This window comes from Mizuhopecten yessoensis, unplaced genomic scaffold (assembly GCF_002113885.1).
Source record: "Mizuhopecten yessoensis strain PY_sf001 unplaced genomic scaffold, ASM211388v2 scaffold431, whole genome shotgun sequence".
Taxonomy (NCBI): Eukaryota; Metazoa; Mollusca; class Bivalvia; order Pectinida; family Pectinidae; genus Mizuhopecten; species Mizuhopecten yessoensis.
The window spans coordinates 1,619,881-1,644,724 of NW_018403543.1; the positions used below are offsets into that span (position 1 = coordinate 1,619,881).

Here is a 24,844-nt window from a genome sequence, read left to right on the forward strand (position 1 = left end):
GTCGGATCAAAACGTTTTGAAGACCAAACCTACCTTTCATCCAGAAAAATGGCGACGGCAAGACCCACGTTAAGTTCGGCAGTACAATATGTCCAGATTGACGGACTTGTAAGTAACCTTTATAACACAGATCTGTATCATGTGGCTCATTTAAGTCAAACGTTAAATGTTTAATTTGCTATGTCTTCATTTAATCACTAAAAGAATTATTTTCATTGACATGTTTTGAAGAGGGATGACCGGCTTTTCATGTTACTGTGTTTAGACCCGAATCACGTTCTACTAATCATGAGCAGACAACGAACTTGTTATTACCCACATGAAGTTATCAGTAAACTAAATATAAGTGTCGACGAAAGTTATGCATGTATAATGGATAGAAATGCAGACAACTTAATCCTATTTTACCGATTTATAGAACGGGGGGTCCGAAATAACTAACTTATATTCTTTGATCTTTCACCTTTTATTTTGTGTATAGAACGGAGACAGGCTAGAGAGCTTTTCTCGTTATTTTATTCATTTAAAAGCAGGACATCATAATCTTCAGATCTAAGCTAAGAATTATCGTGATAGAAAACAAACTGTTTACTAAAGTAGATTAGACTGACCAGCAAAATGAGAGAGAAAAAAACACTCGCACTTCCTGGTGTTAAACAGGAAGAGAAAGATACACAGCCAGAATGGGATTAGAACCTGGGACCCTCCAGACTCTTGAAAGACTCTTGATCTCTAACCAGTTGAGCTTATACCTTGTCCTGGCAATCGACTCGGTCCAATTCTACAACATTACTCCCCCTCCCTCCTTTTACAAAGTCTTTGACTCTGAGGACACAGTAAACCACATTCCACCTTCTGTGACTGTGGGTATATTTTGTTGAGCGCTAAAGGTAACAGGAGAGGAAAAATGAACGGACAGACCTTGAGTTAAACCCAGAAATTTATAATCTCTAGACAGATGCTCGAACCATTTCAGCTAGCTAGCTAGCTACGTATACCTGGTCACTGTCAATTGACCCAGTCCAGTTCTGCTACCTTAGCATATTTTAATTTAATTTATCAAGGAACAGGCTATTGTAAAATTTAAGTAACAAAAAGACTGCACTTTGTCTGTGAGCTTTGATGTATATATAATGCACTATACTTTAACGTATGTATTGACTGGGTTACCTGTAGGTGGTGCTGAAGGTGATCAAACACTGCCAAGAGGAGGGTGCAGGGGGCACTGACTTGGTACAGGGAGTGTTACTGGGACTGGTAGTGGAGAACCGACTAGAGATCACCAACTGCTTCCCTTTCCCCAGACATAATGAGGATGAAGACTTTGATGAAGGTTTGTTTAAACTAAATGAGTTCAGTCAACAACACTAAGCTGTACATGTAACAGTAATGTGTCAGTGTTTTCTAAATGTAGAGACTGCTACTGATAAACATGGCATACAGATTAAAAAACATTAAACTTAAATACATACTACGGTAATGTGCAGCTGTAAAGAATTGTGTTCAGGCACACGATACCTTTTGTCTATAGCTACTGTAGTCACTCCGTTCCTCTTCAATACCATAGTATAGGATCTGATAACACCTATCAGGGAACATGTTTGTGTGGCAGATCTTTTACGTATCGCCAGTCAATATGGTGGTGTCGCATTCTCGGTGTTGGAAAACATGTGTACACATACACAATCACAGATATAAAGCATCCAGATTTTGAATGAAAGACAGGTCCCCAGAACATGACCCCTGATGCAATGTTGTTGGCTAGATCCTACACATTTTCCAGATACACAGTTGTAGAAGGAAGTGACCCTTGATTTGAGGGTTTTCCAACACAACTAATTCTGATAGTGTGTTTTAGTCCTAATTAATTGGGCCTATTAAACCAATTTTCCAATTACACTGGATCAAGTAATCACTTTAAAACCATGATAGATATTGATACATAATAGTATCGATATCAAGTATATCATCTTAACTAGCTTTAGTGTAGTAAATATCAATATTGTAAAAGGTGGGCAGCTCAACTTTTAACTTTGCAGGGGTCTATTGAGGAGGCCAGGGATATCATAGATTTATAATATTGCTTCAAATACAATATGAATTGCTATAAAATTTACAAAATTGCATTTTACAAAATTACAAAGTTTATTTCATTCCTGTCTAATTGGATTTGTTGATGTACTATTGGAAGTGACTATCAGTAATTTGCACTCCATCTGTCAGTCTGTCAGTCAGTTCTACCGGGACCTATCTCATAGACTATAGACACTTACAATTACCGATTCTAAAATGTGGGTAGTATATATACAAAAGACATTTGTCACATGCTATAATCTGGTCTTGTGTCATGCTTTATATATATCTAGAGTTACAGCACCTGTTGACTGTTTGTCACAAGTCTTGGACCAGGGCTAGAAATTAATTTTGAATACCAGTAGTCAATTGAGGAAGTAGTTTCCAATTTTTACTGGTCAATGGCAAATTCACTTACTCCCAATATATTATTCAACAACATAAGTAATAACAAATTTTGACCAATGAATCGGGCTAGTGGATTTGAGTAGTCTCAGACTATGGAGCTGCTGTTATTGTCTAGCACTGGGGAAATATCTTGTATACTCTGTTTTTATACGCCCCTCAAATTTGACGGGAGTATTATGGTATGGTGTTGTCCGTCCGGCATAAAGTTTTGTTTGTCCGGCAATCTCCTACATTTTTCCAACGATCTCTTTGAAACTTGGTATACATTATAATCATGATATGAAGTTGTGTCTCACTTAAAAGAATTTTGATTTGACAATTTTTCCAAAAGTTATTGCCCTTTGTTCATTTCAGTATTTGATTTTTTGTCTGGAGATCTATCTCCTCCTACATTTTTTGACGGATTTCTTTGAAACTTAGTAGGCTAAAAAATCATGATATGAAGTTGTGTCTACCTCAAAAGAATTTTGATTCAACGAATTTTGCAAAAGTTATTGCCCTTTGTTCATTTCAGTATTTGGGGTTTTTTGTCCGGAGATTTTCTCCTACATTTTTTAGAGCATGTCAGCTAACCACTCTGAGAATGATGCAGATCTTATTTCAATGTTAGAAAGTATATAACACTATATGGCACTCGACGGGCGTAAATTGTTCCGCCCCTCGGAACTCTTGTTGTTATATGGGTATACACTTGGAAAAGCAGAGTGTCATGTGATGAAATTGGGTCTAGTGCTCCAGTATATATACATGTTACACAGCACCAATTGCAAAATTTTGATTAGGTATACAAGCGTTGTTCCGATAACCGATTATAATAGAAAATCTATCGATTGTACAACCAACTGAAATTAACCGATTGATATATATTCCATAATCAATTATTCGGTTTAAATGTTGCATACTGTTTTCTGTTGATATATGTCAGATTTATTCTTGGTCAAATTCTAATAGTAGGTTATAACTAAAAGTGTATATAGCTGCAAAACCCAATTCTAAGTGGTATACCATCATAATTACACATATTTCAAATAGATTTACCAGAGTTTAGATGTTCTGATTATAATCGATTATCGTTCATTAAAAGTTTTCCAATAATCAATCATGATTTCCGTTTCCGCATCCCCACACTAGTGATCATGAATACTTCTTGGGATTGAGGATAATGACATACTGGAGTTGGATTTCATGCCATTTTACATACAACAGAGTTATTGCCCTTTGTTCATTCTAAATCCCAAAGTTTCACTGGAGGTGGAAGAATTTGGATAGCTCTCAATACTTTGCCTTGTTTATCACAAATTTTGATTGTTTATCTATATGATGGATTTGCTTACAGTCCAGTACCAGATGGAGATGATGAGGAATCTTCGCCATGTCAACATTGACCATCTCCACGTGGGCTGGTACCAGAGCACTTACTTTGGTTCCTTTATCAACCGACTGTTCCTGGACTCACAGTACAACTACCAAAACTCCATAGAGGAGTCGGTCGTCCTCATCTACGGTATGTCTTGTGGGGGGAGGATGGGGATATGTAGAGGAGTATGTTATCCTCAACTTCAATGTGTTTTTGTGTGTGTAGCTAGGGGAGGAAGGTTAATAAGAGGGTTTGTCATCTTCGTTTTTTCGTGGGAAATATTTAGAGGAGTCTGCCATCCTCATCGGTGGTTTGTCTTGTTAGGGGGATAATAGAGTAGTATGTTATCATCACCTACATTGTGTTTTTGTGTGTAGCTAGGGGAGGAAGGTTTATATAGAGGGTTTGTCATCTTCGTCAACAATATGTATTTAGTGGGAAATATTTAGAGGAGTCGGCAATCTTCATCTGTTGTATGTCTTGGTTGGGGGTGGAGAGATATATGTAGAGGAGTATGTTTTGGTGTGTGTAGGGCAGGAAGGTTGATATAGAGGGTTTTTCATCCTCATCTACAATATACTTTGAGGAGGAAATATTTAGTAGGGAGTAAGTTCTGTCATCCTCTTCGTAGTGTTTCTTATTGGGGTGATGAAACGGTACATCTGAAGTAAGATGTTGTATTAGAACAGGTTTAAACATCAGCACTGAGATTTTGATTGATCAACAACATGAACTCTACAATTAATTATCATACACCTCAGACAATTAATTATCATACACCTCAGAAACTACTAGCATGCATGTTCGTTGAAAGACAATGCTCAGTTCATTACATGTGAATTTCAGTAGTTCTTGTTTCGATATAATAATATATTATATGCTTCAAATATAGACATATACCTTTGGTGACAAGATTTGTTGTGAAGTTTCAATATCTTTTTTAAGTACAATGTATTACTGTTTGAAGGTATATGAAGTCTTCAAAGAGAAGTTCTCATTGATTTTCAGTAGTTTATTAAGCATAGGCGTCTTGCTTCTCTTGTTAATGGAGTAGTCAGTCAGGCACTGGATTACTGTATACATGTACAGGGAAATTTTCGCTGCAGTTTAATTTTTCGCCTTATTTGCCTGCCATAATGAAGGTGAATTTATCGTAACAGCGAACACGAGTAAACAACATTATATGCATATTATGTGTAATTATTGGCAGATTGGTCAAGTGGTTAACACTCCGGCCTTCCAAGCAGGCGGCCGGGGTTCGATCCCCGAAGTCGTCCTAAGTGTTTTTCTCCTGCCCACACAGGTACAACTCCATCAACCCAGGTGGAGTATAAAATTGTCTGGTGTGAATGTTGCAGTATCTGTGCTGTGGCACTATAAATTCAATGATACCGTTGGAAGCACGATCCCACTACAAACAGAACATAATTCATCTCCAGCACACACACAGGCATACACACATAGGGTGATATTAGCCAGGTGTTATAGGACTAGTAGTTAGCGCCTGATAAGGCAGTTCCTGCGAATTCCTCAAAATTGTATTGATTAATGTATATGCTAATTCTATTCATTGTATTAAATTGTATATCTATGTACCGTTAAGCGTTTAAGAGTGGCTTATGGTAGCAGATAGGGCGCTATATCAAATGTTGTATATTTTTTTATTTTTTTTATTTATTAAATGTGAAGGGTGAAATTAAAAACAGGGCAAATAAGAATTATTCTGACGAGGGCAAAGCTTTGACTGGGTGAACATTTCCCGCTGTACAGTATTAGACTGCCGTCTATTGTACAATTTGTAATCTGTATAGTTTCATGAAAATCATGACCTGTTGACGATTTCAGACCCATTAAGGACCACAAAGGGCTACCTGTCACTGAAGGCATACAGACTAACCAAGGACATGATGGACTTCTACAGGAAGGAGGACTTCACTCCAGACAGTCTCCGCGATGCAGGCATCAGCTTCAAAAATATGCTTGAAGAAATCCCAGTCATTATAAGGAATTCCCACCTTTGTAACAGCCTTCTTTGTGAGGTTGATCAGAGCCTCGTTGCGAGTCAGAAATTTAACTTTCTTGACCTTGCCACAAGGTAAATATTGGTTATTTTCACATATTAATGTTTTATATGTAATACGGTATGTAAAATCTGTTCAATCAGTACAAAATGTAATCGGTGATTAGGAAGAGCAAACAAATGTGATTGTAAAATGTTCATTGTTATTTTGAATGTTAAGATAAGGATTGAAAATTTGAAATGCATATTTTTATGGTATTTTCCGAGATGTGTTATGTCAAATCATGGAATACGTTTGAACAGAATTGTGTGACATAGCATAAGTAAAAGTTATATGTCAGCCCTCAAACAAAAACACTTTGAATTAATAGATACTCCNNNNCCCCGCGGTATTGTTGATTTAAGCAGGATTTCATAGTCAATTCCTGTTAACCCTTTCACCCCTAGGTAACTTAAGTAGACTCTACTTTATCTGGATGAGTCCATTGTGGTCCACAGTGGTGAAAGGGTTAAAGCCTGCATGAATCTGAATCAATACCATTGACTTAATTAATTGAATTCTTTCTGGTAATTTTTAGCTCACCTGCCCGAAGGGCAACTGAGCTTATGTCATGGTGCGGCATCTGTCCATCGTCATCCGTCAAATTTTCCTTTAAATGACCTCTTCTGAAGAAAGAACAGGCATAGAGCCATGATATTTGACTGAAAGCTTCGTTGGTAGGAGCCCGACAAATTTTGTGAACGAAAATGACCTTGACTTACTTTCAAGGTCACAGGGGTCAAATGTGTCAAACACTTCAAACAACTTCTTCTGAAGAATTAAACGATATGAAATCTTCATATTTGGCTGATTGCTTCCTCGGACGGAGCCCGACAAAGTTTGAGACGAAAATTACCTTGACCTACTTTCAAGGTCACAGGGGTCAAATACTTCAAACGACTTCTTCTGAGGAATTGAAAGGTATAGAATCTTCAAATTTGGCTGGTGGCTTTCTGGGATGAAGCCCGACAAAATTTGAGAATGAAAACGACTTTGACCTACTTTCAAAGTCACAGCAGTCAAACATGTCAAACGCTTCAAACAATTTCTTCTGAAGAACTTCATGGTATAGAATCTTCATATTTGACTGGTGGCTTCCTAGGATGGAGCCTGACAAAGTTTGAGAATGAAAATGACTTTGACCTACTTCGACCTACTTTCAAGGTCACAGCGGTCAAATATGTCGAAAACATCAAACAACTTCTTCTGAATAATATAAAGGCATAGAATTATAATATTTGCCTGGTGGCTTTCTGGGATAGAGCTCACCAAATTTAAAGTTTGCAGATGAAAATGACCTCAACCTACTTTAAAGGTCACAGAGGTCAACAACATTTCCAAGGATTTGTTCTGAAGAACCAAAAGGAATGGATTCATAAGATTTGGCTGGTAGCTTTTTGGGATAGAGCTAACAAAGTTTGAGAAGGACAAAGACATTGACCTACTTACATGGTCAAAGGGAAAAATATGAACTTCTGAAGAAGAACCAAAAAAACATAGAATCTTATAACAATATTTGGCTGGTAGTTTCAACAGATGGAGCCGACAAAGTTTGCGAGGGAAATATCTGTAGTGCAATATACTATTTAATGAGAATATTTTGCTTTGACTGCTTAAATATTCAGGTGAGCGATACAGGCCCTCTGAGCCGCTTGTTCCAGGATTTCTATAATTGTGACAATCTAAGTTGTAAATCCAAGCTGCATTCCTTTACTACAGTTCCATGCTGGAGAAGAACCTGCGTCAGTTGATGGAATCTGTGGATGACGTGGCCATGGATGCTAACCGCTACCTCAATTTCCAGAGACAGGCTGCGAAACAGAAGTTACAGAAAAGCCAATACATTCAGAAAAGGGTACGTGTATCTATACATTAAGGCCTAATCCTAGTTATAATTCCTCAGATTCTATAGAGTGTAACTTCATGTTTTCTGTAATTCTTTTCCACATATTTGTGCATGCACATTTCTAGGGCCCGGTTTTGAGATCCAGGTACCCTACAGCTTCCGTCCATCCATCTATCCGTCCTTCTTCAGTTTTGTTTTCGAAAATTATCTCAGAATCCTAAAGACTTATCTTTTTGAAATTTGACATGGTGATTCAATGTGATATGTAGATGTGCAATAGGGGTTTAAAAGGTTTCTAAGGTCAAGATTATCACTGTTGCTAAAACTAAAACCATTGGTGGGTCCATCAACTCTCGAGCAACATTTTATCACTAATATTTAAAAATGAAACAAATTATCGCCTTGACTTCTTCTTGGTGATTATGGGGGATATATATGGTCAGGCACACGGAAGACCCTTTTAAACCAAATTTGTCTTGCATCATTCCTTTGATAACGAAACTCAATATTGTTTAGTATTGGGGAAATTTGGGGCATCTTTTACACCCAAGTACAGGTTAACATATTTTAAGCTCTATTTGTATGGAACATCCTTATGTGCTGTGGTTCAGTGTTTTTGAAATGAAGAATGTTTCTCCATTGGGACAGGAGGGTGGAGTCTGGGGAGGAAATAGAGAAAGACATATTATTTTAGCTTTTCCAGTTCCTGTTGGTGAATTTGTGACCGTTGACGCTTCCTCCATGTTTTAATTGAAGCATGTGTTACTTTCTCCAAATACTAACAGATTCTAATTGATGTGTTAACCAAAATTTTATTTTTCTTGGCAGTTCTTAAAAATTTTTGATAGAAGTCTAATAATGAAGCTTTATAATTGTTGTAACTTGTGTGTTTCATTGACTTGTATTCATCACAAAGTTTAATTACTGTGTAACTTGTTTATCAGGCCTCGGAGAATGCACAGCGAACACAGCACGGTGAGGCGCCACTTCCTGAAGAGGACATCAACAGATTGTTTAAACCGCTTCAGCCCATGGAACGCCTCCACAGCCTCCTTCTGGCGGGGCAGATTGACAACTATTGTGCGCAAGTTGGAGACTTTGCATCACAGAGCTTAGGCAAATTGTTCCTGTCAGAGAGCTTGAAAAATAAGCCGGCAGATAATTAGACATTGAATATTGTCACCTACGAATAACTTTCTACTCTGGAGAAAGGATAATCTTAAACACATTGATAAGACTTTTCAACATCTGACCTTATAATGCCGTCGCCATTTTATACGCTCGATATTTCAATACAGAATGTAAAAGCTGCGAGATGGAAAATAAATTATTTCCAAATGAAAGACTCCTGTATTATCTTAATGTATTGGTAAACTGATGTCACCGCATACCGTTGCTAATATTACACTAGTAAAGTAGAGCTACATGTACTGAAACTAAGATGTCGCCGTCATGTCTCGCAAAGAAACGTTATGAATTCAATAGCTCTTCTCAGTGGCCACAATGTTGAGCAAAAATTCAATCTCTTATCTTAATATTTCTGCATAATTTTTTAAAGAACACAAAAGCAATTTCTGTAATCACCTCAAAAATAACAAAATGATAATTTAATGTATGTAGGTATATATATACAGGTTACCTTCTACAAATTTTTAAATGAGATCAATATATATGTATCACAAGTAGCCATAAATACAGCAATATAATACTTCAAGTTGTGTACTTCAGACATGAAATCTATTTAATAATATCTATGGTATTTTATCTTTTAAAAACAGCAGTAATTGTTGTATACATGTACGTACATGTATACAATACACAATATCAGTTTAATAATGATAAACATTTAATGACCTGGTATACAACAGTATTACGACAGTATATCCGTAAATAGCTGTACGAAAATACTAACATATATTCTAGTTCTACAACTACCAGTACTGTACCATGTTATCATACAAGATCAATTTCTTGGTCCATCACTGTGCTTTAAACATGTATTTCCTTTTCATACAGAAAATCACTTATTTATTTAGCACTACCACAGTAAACAACATCTCATAATATATGGGTTTATCCTTGTAATATATTTAACTCTTTCACCCCTGAAGTTTCCTAATGAACTATTCCAACCTTTGAATCGGAAGAGTTCAAATGTGTCTTTAGGAGTGAATGAGTCAATACAAGACGATGTAGAATTGTGAATATGTATAAATATATTAAATACAAAAAGGAATAGAAGTTAGTATCAGTAATCCTATTTGATATTGAAAACTACGAAAGGTTGTGTGTTGGGACCATCTTCAATGATTTTACTCTCTGTACACATTGGAATGTATTGTGACAAAATCCAAGGCTCATAGAGCTGTTTAATTGGTTTCAAAAACAAAACACAGGCTGGTGGCTGTCCTTTGTAGATTACAGGGGAGCTTAACCAAAATCAAAGGCCTTCGATTTGGTCGTACTGGACATATATGGCGAGTCGTTGAACAGTCCAAGTCCTGTTTGATAGAACTATATATCTTCACAAGGTTTTTGTCATGTACTGGACATATATGGCGAGTTGTTGAACAGTCCAAGTACTATTTGATAGAACTATATATCTACACAAGGTTTTTGTCATGTACTGGACATATATGGCGAGTTGTTGAACAGTCCAGGTACTATTTGATAGAACTATATATCTACACAAGGTTTTGGTCATGCACTGGACATATTTGGCGGGTTGTTGAGCAGTCCCTGAAAGGATCGGTCTGTGTCTGTATTGGGTATCTGTGTATAGTGTCTCCTAGTCCGAGCATTGTACACAAACGGTCTACACGAACACTTTCGTCCGTACAAGAAACAGTTAAAAAGTCCCTGAAGTGGATTCAGCAATGCCTGAAACACAATTGTTGCATATAAAAGAATTATTACACAGATTCAAATTTTCTAGTTTATTATTAAAGAATGGTCCTTATAATTAACCCTGTGTAAGTCATGGTAATGATGCTTTTCCCTCAAAACGGCATGCAGTCTTCCATTTTTGATGGTATCACATTGTTGCTATCTCCCCATCCCCTCGCACCCCCTTATTTACAAGGGATTTTGATTAGAGTGTGTCTATCACCCTTGGTTTCTGTACAAAAAATCCCCTAAAACGGTTTTATTTCAACTAAATTTGGTGTGCACATTCATAGTCGCAAGAGCACGATAACAAGTTCAAGTGTGCACATTTAGACAAACATAATAAAAATGTTATTATTGAGCGGCTATCCACTTTTGATTGGTCAATTGGTCTCCGTGCAGTAAGTCCCATTAAAGAGCGTTTAATTTCAACCAATTTTAGTGTGCTAAGTACATGTTGGCAAGTTTCGTGCTTAAATTGATTATCATGTTGATCCGGCTAGTATATATTTACACCTGATTCATGGGGCTACACAGTTCTGAATGGTTAGTGGTGTTTTTGCAATTTCTTCGCAAGTAATGGTTTAATTTCAACCAACTGACTGCCTTTTCGGCCTCACCGGAAATTTAGAATTAATGAAGAATGATAATATGACATTTCAAATTCATTCGACAACTGGTTTATGAGATTTGGCAGACGGACATAAACACACATTTTCATAATAAAATGCGTGAGTATTGTCTGTTGTGCGCTATTTGGTTGAAAATTGGTCATTTTGAAGGAAATTAATTATACACTTCAGTTTTTGAAAGCCTCTGCATGCAAATAAATCATAAACAATTAATTATTTAACATGCTTAAACATTGTCATACCAGTGTACATTCGTAGAATTAATTTTGTTCGGCACATGCAGAGACTTTTAATTCTTCATGGTAACTGTGCAGAAACACAATTTCGTTGCTATGGTAGGCATGTACGCATGTGCATTTTAAAAAAAATGTACCAAGAAATATAGCCCAAATTAAGGTGGCTCCACACTTTCGCAATTAACCAGCAAAATTCGTTGAATCTTTCATATAATGTTTATGCAACTATGTGGAGTTGATTTTATGAAAATCTAAACATTCCGATAGTTTGGGGACTTTTTTGGTAAAAATACCCAAAAATTGAATTTTTCGTCAATTTTAATATTTTCCATTTTTTTGTGTGTGGCATTGTTCGGAACAATAACAACAATAATAAAATGAAAAGAATCATTTCTAATTAACCCTACAAATATTTTATTTATCGCAAAATATGTAACACATGTTACACAAAGTGTTTTTTATTGAATTTGTACGGATAAACATGATTCTCTACAAGCTTAAAGCAAACAGGACACAAAGATCTATACATATAGAATGGGAAATTGAACAAAATATACACAATGGCTTCATAATTATTTTTTTTACATTTTACAATCACTTCGATCCAGGTGAGAGTTATCTTCCTTGAAAAAATCTGAACTTTTTGCAGAGGGGTGACTTTTACCAGAGACGTATAAATATTATACGTCTCTGCTTTTACACAATGAAAGTTGTCTCTGTTTACATATAACAAAAATGATGGAAATAAATCAAAAATATGATAAAAAAAATAATATCAATTTATTGTTCTTTAATGGAACCAAATTACCCTCATTCATGTACACTTTGGACATCATTCCAGTCTGTTAACTCACGGTATATCTATAATTACATGTCGGGTACATATGTGACCAGAGGCTATCGCATGGTATGCCATTCTCACGTGCACTCACATGCATTTCATAGGTATCTTGATATTTTACAAACATTTTTTTCACAGAATAAGTAGACTACATTTGTAACTCCCTAAACAGCGAAAATCGTAACGACCTCGAGCTTAGGAACTCGCGTAAGCACGTGATAAGCACATGTGAGGTCGGTACGTCCGCATTCCATGAGTTTCCTATATGACCTTCTTGAGGTCGTTTGGTCTCATGTCACTGTCTTCCCGTGAGTCTGTTTATGTCTATGAATTGGAAAGCTTTATTCCTGAAGTACGTGTGATTATACATTTCCCGGTAAAATCTCGATATCGGGTGTTAACATATCATCGGCACGCACGTGTACTATTGTTTACCAGGGGCCTGTTCGTTTATGGGGAGCAACGTTAACCGGTTTGACTGTTTATAAATGTAACAATTTCGGATATAAATCCTGGCGGACCTGCAAATGTGTATGCAGGCCTTGCTAGGCTTTCTGAAGGCTCACCTGAAGGCAGCATCAGATTACTAGGTCCGACCTTATTTAATAAACGAACAACAGTGGTCCGATCGGTTTGACCGTTTAAACGAAAACGGCCCAGGTGTTACTATAATTTGCACTACGATATTGAATGCCTGATACGCAATACGGAAATGACGACACGGTGGGCTCGGCCATTTCGATCACGTAATTGAGTCCGAGCTGTACTTTTTCCACAAGTACGTCACGAAAATGGACGCTGATGACGATATGTGGAGCCACCTTAACCAATACGATGTTTAGAATAGAAATTGGTAAGTGGATATTTTTAAGACGTACCTCGATGATCCAAAGTGGAAATAGCGAGCTGCCTATCTGTTCCATACACTTCCTGGACAAGATGTCTATATGGAAGAAACTGTCAACGAGATTCGGGAGCCAGCTGAAAAAAAAGGTGCAAAATCCATTAATGGTTGGAGGAGCATGCTATCTAACAAGTTAACAGTAGAGTTTTATTCTTATCCCCTGCTTTCACGGAACCGGGGGATATACATTTGAGTCTGTCTGTCTGTCACGCTTTGTTTTGGTGCAATAACAGCAACAAATATTTACCGATTTTCTTCAAACTTGGTCACAGGGTTAAATGCCTTAAGGGCTCGGCCAAGTTCGATGACCACTTTCAGCGGACCCCAATTGGTGGAGTTATGGCCCGTTGAATAATCAAAAACGTCATTATCTGCCGCGCTTCGTTTCCGTGCAATAACTACAACAAATGTTAACCGATTTTCTTTAAACTTGATCACATGGTTAAATGCCTTAAGGGCTCGGCCAAGGTTGATGACCACTTTCAGCAGACCCCATTTGGCAGAGTTATGGCCCCTTGAATAATCCAAAACGTCATTATCTGCCGCGCTTCGTTTCCGTACAATAACTACAACAAATGTTAACCGATTTTCTTTAAACTTGATCACATGGTTAAATGCCTTAAGGGCTCGGCCAAGTTTGATGACCACTTCCAGCGGCCCCCCATTGCTGGAGTTATGGCCCGTTGAATAATCAAAAACGTCATTATCTGCCGCGCTTCGTTTCCGTACAATAACTACAACAAATGTTAACCGATTTTCTTTAAACTTGATCACATGGTCAAATGCCTTAAGGGCTCGGCCAAGTTCGATGACCACTTTCAGCGGACCCCAATTGGTGGAGTTATGGCCCGTTGAATAATCAAAAACGTTATTATCTGCCGCGCTTCGTTTCCGTGCAATAACTACACCAAATGTTAACCGATTTTCTTCAAACTTTGTACGATTTTAATGAAAATTGGTATATAGGGATATTAGGGGACTGCTAATTCAACATCATAGGTTTCGTTGCCGTAGCAACCACACAAAGGCTTCTGATTGGTGGAAATAAAGATATTGTTCGATTTTGATGAAAATTGGTATTTGGGGGTATAAGGGGACTGCGAACTCAACCGCATAGGTTTCGTTTCCATAGCAACCAAATGGAGGCGCTTCTGATTGGTCGAAAGGTAGGGTCAACGCCTATGTGGATTTAACATTAGCATCAGCCCCCACTTGGAATTTCAAAACAAGATAAATCCAAAAAGGTATGGGTATAGGAAGCTTAAATCAGGAACAGTTAGTTTCAGAATTCATTTGATGATAAATGGGAACTCCTTGACTTGCACCTGTGTGAGTGTTAAAGGTGCAGTGATAAATTCCTCCTAGAGCATTTAAATGGCACAGTTAATATCAAATTATATCATCATCGTGTGCAACATATTTCAACTGTTATTTTGATACCGAATATTACACTATTTCAATTAATAATTAATCTTTTTATTTAAGATTTAAGCAGAAAAATGTGTGAAATTTCATTTCTAAAGAGAATTTTTCCATTTTTGACACGTTCATATAGTTCTAAAACTAGTCTATTTTTCATACTTGTTAAAAATTTGGCGACCAATAATATCTTTCAACATCAGGAATTTCAAAAAAAATGAAAACCGGTATACTACTTTTGGTTCAAAAAAAGAAAAACATAGCTTTCCTTCCACATTTCCTTTAACTTGTGTTTCTTCATGACTAAAGGTCCTTACGGCGTTGATTGTTTGGCACGTAGGTTGTTCATGTTAATGAGTTGGTGTGTTATTAATTTTGATGACCTTGACCTTTGTTCAAGGTCAAAAAAAACAAATGTGCCGAAATAAAAAATGTGAATGGGGAGTCAGACAAGGGTTTTTTCCCTTGCTTTATTTGTTTAGAGTTAAGGATATAAAATAGTGTAATATCCCTTCATATTTTGTTTAATGAATAGTCAAAAATGATAACTAGAACTGTAAACCAAAGACTAACTTATACCCCCGCTCCTATACAAACCAGAACTGTAATCTAAAGGCTAACTAAGGCAAAGCATTGCAAATTAATCCATGGTTTCCCACCAGTAATTATGTATGTATATATGTCACTGACATACTTCTTGTACACCCTCCCCATGCCAAAACATACTTTCATATCGCATCTTGTTAGCCTAGATGACCCACTTTTGCTGAAATCGTTCTAGTAGTGAAGGAAGAGTTATCAAGACAAAGATTTTTAACAGAGGGCCTTAACTCCTTAAAAAGGGTAGAAATCAAAAAATACTACCATGATGCAAAGCATCAGGGGGTAATTACCATATCTGTAAGCTTTCATGAAATTGGCCCAGAAGTTTATGAGGCGGACACAGTTTTTGTTCAAGAAAGGGCCATAACTCCTTTTTAAATGGTCGGAATGAAAACATATAATGTCCGGGAGCAGTTACCATATCTGTAAACTTCCGTTGAAATTGGCCCCATAGTTTTGGAGGAGTTGTCTGGACAAGTGTTTTTCAACAAAGGGCCATTACTCCATAAAAATGGGTCAGATTGAAAAAGGAATTCCTGGATGCACACCATCAGATGGCTGTTACCATATCTGGAAACTTTTGTTGAAATTGACCCCTTAGTTTTGGAGGACATGTCCGGACAAGGATTTTTCAACACAAGGCCATAACTTTGAGGGAAAAATGGTCAGAATGAAAAAATTATACCTGGAGGCACAACTTCAGGTGTTAGTTATCATATCTTCTTTAGAATGAGTTGACAGATAGACGGATTGACAAACTGATTCCAGTATACCCCATGTTTGGCATGCTAAAATGTACTTTACCGGTTTTGATATTACATAAAAATGATTCTGTAGACAGAATACATATATAGGAAGTTTTTAAAGAAGTTTAAAATATAGACTACCATTGTAACTATACAAAGGCAAGTTGACAATGTTAGTTATATTTTTAATTTTGTGAAAATTTTGCATGTTTTTCCAATTAAAAGTATCACTACGCTTACTTCATGTCTAGCAATATGACATATTTAGTATCAAAATAACAGTAATTTTATTCACTATACACTGTCATAATTCATTTCCAAATTAACATTTGTCTGTAATATTTATCGGTCATTTTGTTAGGATACCCCCGTTACTCAACCTGGTGTTATGCAAGGAGGTCCACTACGGTTATCAGTTTCAATTATGAATAATCATTTACGCAGTTATTGATCATTTTTATGTATCTACATATGGCAAAAGAATGAAGGAAATCAAAGTGGGGGCCAAATGTTGACCCCACACTTAGATACTTTTTTACTTTTATTAAAAAATTGGTATATAGGGATATTAGGGGACTGCGAATTCAACTGTTTAACATTGTTTACGTACCAAAGTGCAAAGAAAAAAACAATCCAGAAAAACCGTATCCTCAATCGCTGGATAATGGCTTGTTCTTCATGACCGACTGTGGCAGTGAGTCTTGTAAATGATAAAGATACTGAAAGAGAAACACAAATTGAAAAAGTTCTTATTTCCAAAGAGAACATACCCCATACCCCGACACATACAAATCAACAAGCATACTGAATACAAAGGATTCAAAGCAAAACGCCACATACAATTCAACAATACAAAGCATGTAATACATTTCCAATACCCCGACACTCATGGGATTCAAATCAAAACGCCACATACAATTCAACCAGCATACTGAATACAAGGGTTTCAAATCAAAACGCCACATATAATTCAACCAGCATACTGAATACAAGGGTTTCAAATCAAAACGCCACATTCAATTCAACAAGCATATTGAATACAAGGGTTTCAAAACAAAACGCCACATACAATTCAACAAGCATATTGAATACAATTAAGGGTTTCAAAGCAAAATGCCACATACAGTTCAACAATCATATTGACTTCAAGGGTTTCAAAACAAAACGCCACATACAATTCAACAAGCATATTGACTAAATGGTTTCAAAACGAAACGCTACATACAATTCAACAAGCATATTGAATAAAGGGGTTTCAAAACGAAACGCCACATATAATTCAACAAGAATATTGACTACAATGGTTTCGAATCGAAACGCCGCATACAGTTCATCAAGCATACTGAATACAAGGGATTAAAGCAAAATGCGACATACAATTCAACAAGCATACAAAGCATGCAACGCATATCCCACACCCGGCGCTTTGTTACGAAAAGGGTAAAGTGCGTCTATCAACCACTTTAATGTATGAGTTTCAGTTCGTCAAACATGTTGAGCTGTTCAGAATGTATGTTCTACACACGGATTGGAATGATTTGACATGTATGTATAACCCCTAGCTGTTCCACTGATCTTGATCCAGAGAGACATGGGTCATTTGCAACTTATATGACGTACTGCAAATGATTAAAAGACAATTTTCATATACGTGTAAGGGTTACCTGAAATGCTGGCTTTCCAGTACAAGACACAGATCATCACCAGGGAAAGGGCCATTGGTATGTAAGTGGACATGTAACGCCCGAATATAGCTAATTGACCAGCGCATCTGCAATAAAAAGTCACGGGTTAAAATGCGGACGTGTAACGGCTAAAATCATGGCATGAAATTGCCCTAAATCCTCTGAGATGAACAAATGCACTTGAAGAATATTATAGTATTCGAGCGTTTTATTTTAATTCCATATCTACGGATACATGGACGTAAACATTTTCATATACATGTATATTTGTTAAAAAAGACCCACTGATGTCAAAAATGTGGTTCAGTGTCATTTAATTGTTAAATTATAGCTTTGACCAGAAAGAAATTAACAACACGGAGAAAATAGATTTGCTTGTGACGTCACTTAATATTATATTAGTGTTCATTAGATATAACTTACACGGACAGCCCATTCGTGCTTGAATACACAGCAGCAAGACCAGCGATTACGCTTCCACTTGCCACCGACCACGTCAATAGATGGAATACCTTTAACGGGCTTAAAAGAAAAGTCAACAGTTATCTATATTGAAGACTGCCCAATACCAACTTAATGACATCTTACTTCGAATACAAAAAGTTGAGGACATATTCTACCATATATATCGCTTGTGTAGAGGTTGTCTTCCTCCATTTTGTATTGATTATCCTTTACAACGTTTAATGATTTTTATTGTAGAGTTATCGCAATACAAATCCCTTTTAAACTTATAAGATACGGTGTGCATTTCTTTTGGTGAAATAACGTAGCAAAATCCCCTTTAAGTAATAGTGACTCAGTTGCTTCAGTAATTTATTGACATGGACGGTTTAAAGAATTACACTAGAGTGTAACCCGGTAGTCGGGTGTTGGTAGGGGACAAATTTCTTAAATATTGTGTTTTCACATCTGTGCATGCTAACACGTGTCTACCATTGCACGAGCTGTGAGTACAGTAAAACCTCTATATAACGCCCCTCGTTTCATTTACCACCTCGTTTACCACCAAAAACTTCGATGTCCCATTTTCTCCTGTTTCTTAAGAATTCCTCTATACATTTCCTTCAATTTATCGCCAAACCCCTTTATGTCGCCCAATAGTCTCTGTACAAATGGTGGCAGTATATTCATTTGCAAACTCGTTTACCAGCAACATATCTAAAGAATTCCTCTATACATTTTCTTTAATTTATCACAAAACCCTTTACATCGACCAAAATTATCTGAACAAATGGTGGCAGAATAATGAGGTTTACTGTATATATATGTTAATGGAGAAGGATAGTCAATATTATATATTATATATATACTCACACGTGTCTTCCCGCCAGCTGGGAGTGGATGTTTATGGCAAAAGACAGTGTCCAAAGGGCGGACGCCACGTAACTAAAATCTGTGAAGGCCTATAATTGGTGAGTACGAACAGTTGAAAATAATTAGTATATCGCGTAGTGACAGAGTGACGATTACAGTATTTTACTGACAAATGACGCATATATGTGTACGTCAATCATTTAACAATTCTACTACCAGTAAACATTTACCACTTAATTTTAGTGATCTTGAAATGTATTCTAAGCAAGAACAATGACGCTAGAAAATGAAATGGGCTAATCTCATATATGTAGTGATCTCATATATGTAGTGTGAGCAGCTTGAATGCGTGAGACGGCAAACAAACGTCACCACGACGTGACAAACATAGCGATTCTTAAACAAATTGCTTTGTCATTCTTTGATAAGCCTACCTTGTTATGATGAATGTGTCAACGTGAATGATCCGTGGATTTGTAACATTAAGAATGAATTAACTGCCCTAGGTCTTGGTTTTATTTTTGAATTGAATCTACCATTGGTAAACACTTTTGAAATTANCTACCTCCAAAATTCCACCGGCGACCTTGACCGCTTTACTGACACATGGGACGAATGTGGCATTAACGAATGCGTGACACCCTGTGGTATCTGTGGTATTGTTCATTGCAGGGGGCTTTACCAAATATGTAGCCACCGACCGCAGCACGGAGCCTAAATAGAGGACAAAGTCACATCATATAGAGGCTATTTAAACATCTGGTGTTCGTTAGCAAACCCATGAAATTAATATTAAGAAAAGGTGGATGTACTTGCATGATTTTTTTTTATTTTCTTTACAAAATAGCTAATATTCTTTAACAATTTCATACTCAATTTTATGAACATTTCTTTCATTTATGTTGGTTTGTTTTTGTGTAATAATATGCTAGAATACGTTCATATCTTATTTTGACTATACATTGTATCTACATGTATAATATCGTTGTTACAAATATATTGCATAAATGGACCTCTTCCAAAATACTTGTATTGCAGAATGGACATACTATGTCTTGTCGTTGAAATTCCCCCTGTTTCCATGGTTCTATTTTATGCTTAATACTTTTATCTTGCTTTTAACAAGCATTTTCATTGATTTACAAATTTATGTTATCAGCCCATAACGTAAAAAAAAATGACGTCGCCGTTTGTAACGTCGCTTTTGATTGGTTGATACAGTGGCGTAATAATTTCTGAGAGAAAAGAGTCCATCAATAAAATGGATTTCCACAGGGATTGTGCATAGTATAGTAGATTAAATTGTAAGGATTAACTTGAATGTAATTTTCATGTTATGGAGCTATAACACAAAAAACCGGAGTGTACTCTCATCATAAACGCTTCACGGTTTATTTAAAGTACACTCCTTTTTGTGTTATATCTCCATAACATGAAAAATATATTCAAGTTAATCCTTAAATATTATCTAAATTAATATACAATCTATATTTTTTTTTATATAATCGTATCACGTAATCTTCCAAGATAGAAAAACTATCATATACTTTCTGTACGGTTGCTGTTTTTAAATGGTGATATCGGGCAAATATGTGGGGTTTTATCTGATGCAGCCACCCATAGCTAAGACCAACACTGTCAAGGATGATTTTAACATAATGTAACCATTAAAATTCGATATGTCCATTTTCGTGTAATAATAGCAACAATCTATACACACGAATAGATTATTGCCTTCTGAGATCAATATGAACCTGATTTAATCATAGTTAATTGGCATCAAATTTAATCGGGGTATCTGCCTGTTTCATCATATACCATAAAAAAGATGTTTTTTTTCGTAAACCGAGAGTTCGTTTGCAAATTTGTTATGGAAATGTGTTTCTGCAAATATTTAAATTTTTGAAGCACGACATCTTTTATATGTTACTGTATTGTCGCAAATTTACCTTTCGCCCCCGAAACAATACTATACTAGGGGAGAGGGAGTACTTATACACAGGGTGAAATTGGTGTCAGAAACAAGACTATACTATGGGGAGAGGGAGTACTTATACACAGGGGGAAATTGGTGTCAGAAACAATACTATACTATGGGGAGAGGGAGTACTTATACACAGGGTGAAATTGGTGTCAGAAACAATACTATACTATGGGGAGAGGGAGTACTTATACACAGGGGGAAATTGGTGTCAGAAACAATACTATACTATGGGGAGAGGGAGTACTTATACACAGGGTGAAATTGGGGGCAGAAACAATACTATACTAGGGGGTTAGGGAGTACTTAAACACGGGGTGAAATTGGTGTCAGGAACAATACTATACTAGGGGGAGAGGGAGTACCTATACACAGGGTGAAATTGGTGTCAGAAACAAGACTATACTATGGGGAGAGGGAGTACTTATACACAGGGGGAAATTGGTGTCAGAAACAATACTATACAAGGGGGAGAGGGGGTACTTATACACAGGGTGAAATTGGGGTCAGAAACAATACTATACTAGGGGGAGAGGGAGTACCTATACACAGGGTGAAATTGGTGTCAGAAACAAGACTATACTATGGGGAGAGGGAGTACTTATACACAGGGGGAAATTGGTGTCAGAAACAATACTATACAAGGGGGAGATGGAGTACTTATACACAGGATGAAATTGGTGTCAGAAACAATACTATACAAGGGGGAGATGGAGTACTTATACACAGGATGAAATTGGTGTCAGAAACAATACTATACAAGGGGGAGAGGGGGTACTTATACACAGGGTGAAATTGGTGTCAGAAACAATACTATACTAGGGGGTTAGGGAGTACTTAAACACGGGGTGAAATTGGTGTCAGAAACAATACTATACTAGGGGGAGAGGGAGTACTTATACACAGGGTGAAATTGGTGTCAGAAACAATACTATACAAGGGGGAGATGGAGTACTTATACACAGGATGAAATTGGTGTCGGAAACAATACTATACTAGGGGGAGAGGGAGTACTTATACACAGGGTGCAATTGGTGTCAGAAACAATACTATACTAGGGGGAGATGGAGTACTTATACACAGGATGAAATTGGTGTCAGAAACAATACTATACTAGGGGGTTAGGGAGTACTTAAACACGGGGTGAAATTGGTGTCAGAAACAATACTATACTATGGGGAGAGGGAGTACTTATACACAGGGTGAAATTGGGGTCAGAAACAATACTATACTAGGGGGAGAGGGAGTCCTTATACACAGGGTGAAATTGGTGTCAGAAACAATTCTATACTAGGGGGAGAGGGAGTACTTATACACGGGGTGAAATTGGTTTCAGAAATAATACCTTCATATACAAAAGGGTTACGTATACACTGGGTGAGATTGATGTCAGAAACAATATTTTCATATACAGAAGGGTTGCCTATATACACGGGGTGAAATTGGTGTCAGAAACAATACTATACTATGGGGAGAGGGAGTACTTATACACAGGGTGAAATTGGGGTCAGAAACAATACTATACTAGGGGGAGAGGGAGTCCTTATACACAGGGTGAAATTGGTGTCAGAAACAATTCTATACTAGGGGGAGAGGGAGTACTTATACACAGGGGGAAATTGGTGTCAGAAACAATACTATACAAGGGGGAGATGGAGTACTTATACCCAGGATGAAATTGGTGTCGGAAACAATACTATACTAGGGGGAGATGGAGTACTTATACACAGGATGAAATTGGTGTCAGAAACAATACTATACTAGGAGGAGAGGGAGTACTTATACACAGGATGAAATTGGTGTCGGAAACATTACTATACTAGGGGGAGAGGGAGTACTTATACACAGGGTGCAATTGGTGTCAGAAACAATACTATACTAGGGGGTGATGGAGTACTTATACACGGGGTGATATTGGTGGCAGAAACAATACTATACTAGGGGGAGAGGGAGTACTTATACACAGGGGGAAATTGGTGTCAGAAACAATACTATACTAGGGGCAGAGGGAGTACTTATACACGGGGTGAAATTGGTTTCAGAAATAATACCTTCATATACAAAAGGGTTACGTATACACTGGGTGAGATTGATGTCAGAAACAATATTTTCATATACAGAAGGGTTGCCTATATACACGGGGTGAAATTGGTGTCAGAAACAATACTACACTAGGGGGAGAGGGAGTACTTATACACGGGGTGGGTGAAATTGGTGTCAGAAACAATACTACACTAGGGGGAGAGGGAGTACTTATACACGGGGTGACTATACTATGGGGAGAGGGAGTACTTATACACAGGGTGAAATTGGTGGCAGAAACAATACTATACTAGGTGGAGAGGGAGTACTTATACACAGGGTGAAATTGGTGTCAGAAACAATACTACACTAGGGGGAGAGGGAGTACTTATACACGGGGTGACTATACTATGGGGAGAGGGAGTACTTATACACAGGGTGAAATTGGTGTCAGAAACAATACTATACTAGGGGGTGAGGGGTTACTTATACACCGGTTGAAATTGTTGTTAGAAACAATACTATTAAAAACCTACCTATACAGGAGGTTAGATTGGTGAGGGCCAGGAACAGCACTATCACGGGGTTTGGTTGTATAGATTGTCGTCGCTGTTGCTCTGGACTGTTTTCTCGCCTCATGAAGGCCTGTGTTTCCGGAGCATACGTGATGATTTGCCAGGAAGAACCGAAGATGCCTAGGGATGCGGAGAGGAGACTGACGACTGTATAGAGAAGTCTATTCTCCGGTGGGAGCTCGGCCTCCGTTATACAATAAAAGGACGAGTCGTGTAGAGAAGCCATTTAGTCCCATGCACTTTAAAGGTTCTTTATAGAAAGGCGTATTTCTAATCTTCACCAAATTCACTTTCTCACGCTGATGTTGAGCTCCTTGTATATCACATCCATAACAGACTGCATAGAAAAAAAGAAACACTCGAACTTATGAACTACTGATGTTTGATTGAATTGAGACGTACAAACTGTTGGAGATGCCCATTATATATATACACATGTTGTACACAGATGTATACTGTCAGGAAGTGCTGTTGACAAAGAGTAGATAGATATGAAACATCACGACTCGCCTCGTGATAAGATAACAATGAAAAATCGCGATATCCATTTGGTTATATCAATCATAGGAATTCATGTACTGCAGTTTTTGTCAATAATTATCCATTGTTTGAATTGAACTATCTTTTAATTTTAAAATGGGTGTCGGGGGCCTATGTCAAAAAAATGAAAAGGGAGGTAGGTCTTTTTTATGTAAACGGGTGTACGTTGTCCTGTTCAGGGAATGTTGACAAAGCGCATGTAGATATGTACCCTCACGTCTCGCCTCGTGGTTAGATATCTTGTAGAGAGCGTGATAGGACGCACGGTAGTCTAATGGCTCGTGACCGAAGGATTGCAGGTTAGAGTCACGTCACGGCACAGTGTTGTGTACTGGGTTTGCGATGTGAGAGGATTATTAAGAGATGAATCGAAACAACTTCACTCTTCAACTTTTCATTTTATTCCTGGAACAGGAAGTCAAACAACAAAACATAGAAACAAGATACGGAGAGTATAATATAATTTATATCATGTATATAACAGTTGTATCTGTGAACAAGATACTTTGATCCAGTCTACTCAGCTGTAAATGAGTACTTGGTTGGAGTACGTGGTTGGGCAGTGCTAGAATTGTAGAATGCTAGCTGTGAGCGCTGAAATGGCAGCACCTGCTGTATGCTCCCCAGGGAGTTGAGAAAGATATTGGATGGTTGCTAAGGCCCTATAACCACGGATACTCATTTGTGAACCGCTTTGAGACGACCTACGAACT

At 37.3% G+C, this 24,844-nt stretch overlaps 2 protein-coding genes across 2 annotated transcripts; one reads left to right on the forward strand and one right to left on the reverse strand.

Moving 5' to 3' along the window:
* The first annotated feature begins 2 nt into the window (after window positions 1–2).
* Window positions 3–9,087, forward strand: LOC110449156 (eukaryotic translation initiation factor 3 subunit H-like). The gene is made up of 6 exons (XM_021495833.1): window positions 3–108; window positions 1,177–1,333; window positions 3,818–3,985; window positions 5,684–5,933; window positions 7,618–7,753; window positions 8,689–9,087. The coding sequence occupies exons 1-6, from the start codon at window positions 49–51 to the stop codon at window positions 8,908–8,910; spliced, it is 993 nt and encodes a 330-aa protein (XP_021351508.1). The 5' UTR covers window positions 3–48; the 3' UTR covers window positions 8,911–9,087.
* Window positions 9,088–9,161: 74 nt separating this feature from the next.
* On the reverse strand, window positions 9,162–24,023 carry LOC110449151 (G-protein coupled receptor 143-like). Its single transcript, XM_021495820.1, has 8 exons — window positions 23,553–24,023; window positions 19,579–19,727; window positions 19,014–19,102; window positions 18,120–18,218; window positions 17,676–17,782; window positions 16,622–16,730; window positions 13,218–13,320; window positions 9,162–10,624 (listed from the first exon to the last, which is right to left on the reverse strand). The coding sequence occupies exons 1-8, from the start codon at window positions 23,815–23,817 to the stop codon at window positions 10,445–10,447; spliced, it is 1,101 nt and encodes a 366-aa protein (XP_021351495.1). The 5' UTR covers window positions 23,818–24,023; the 3' UTR covers window positions 9,162–10,444.
* Window positions 24,024–24,844: the final 821 nt, after the last annotated feature.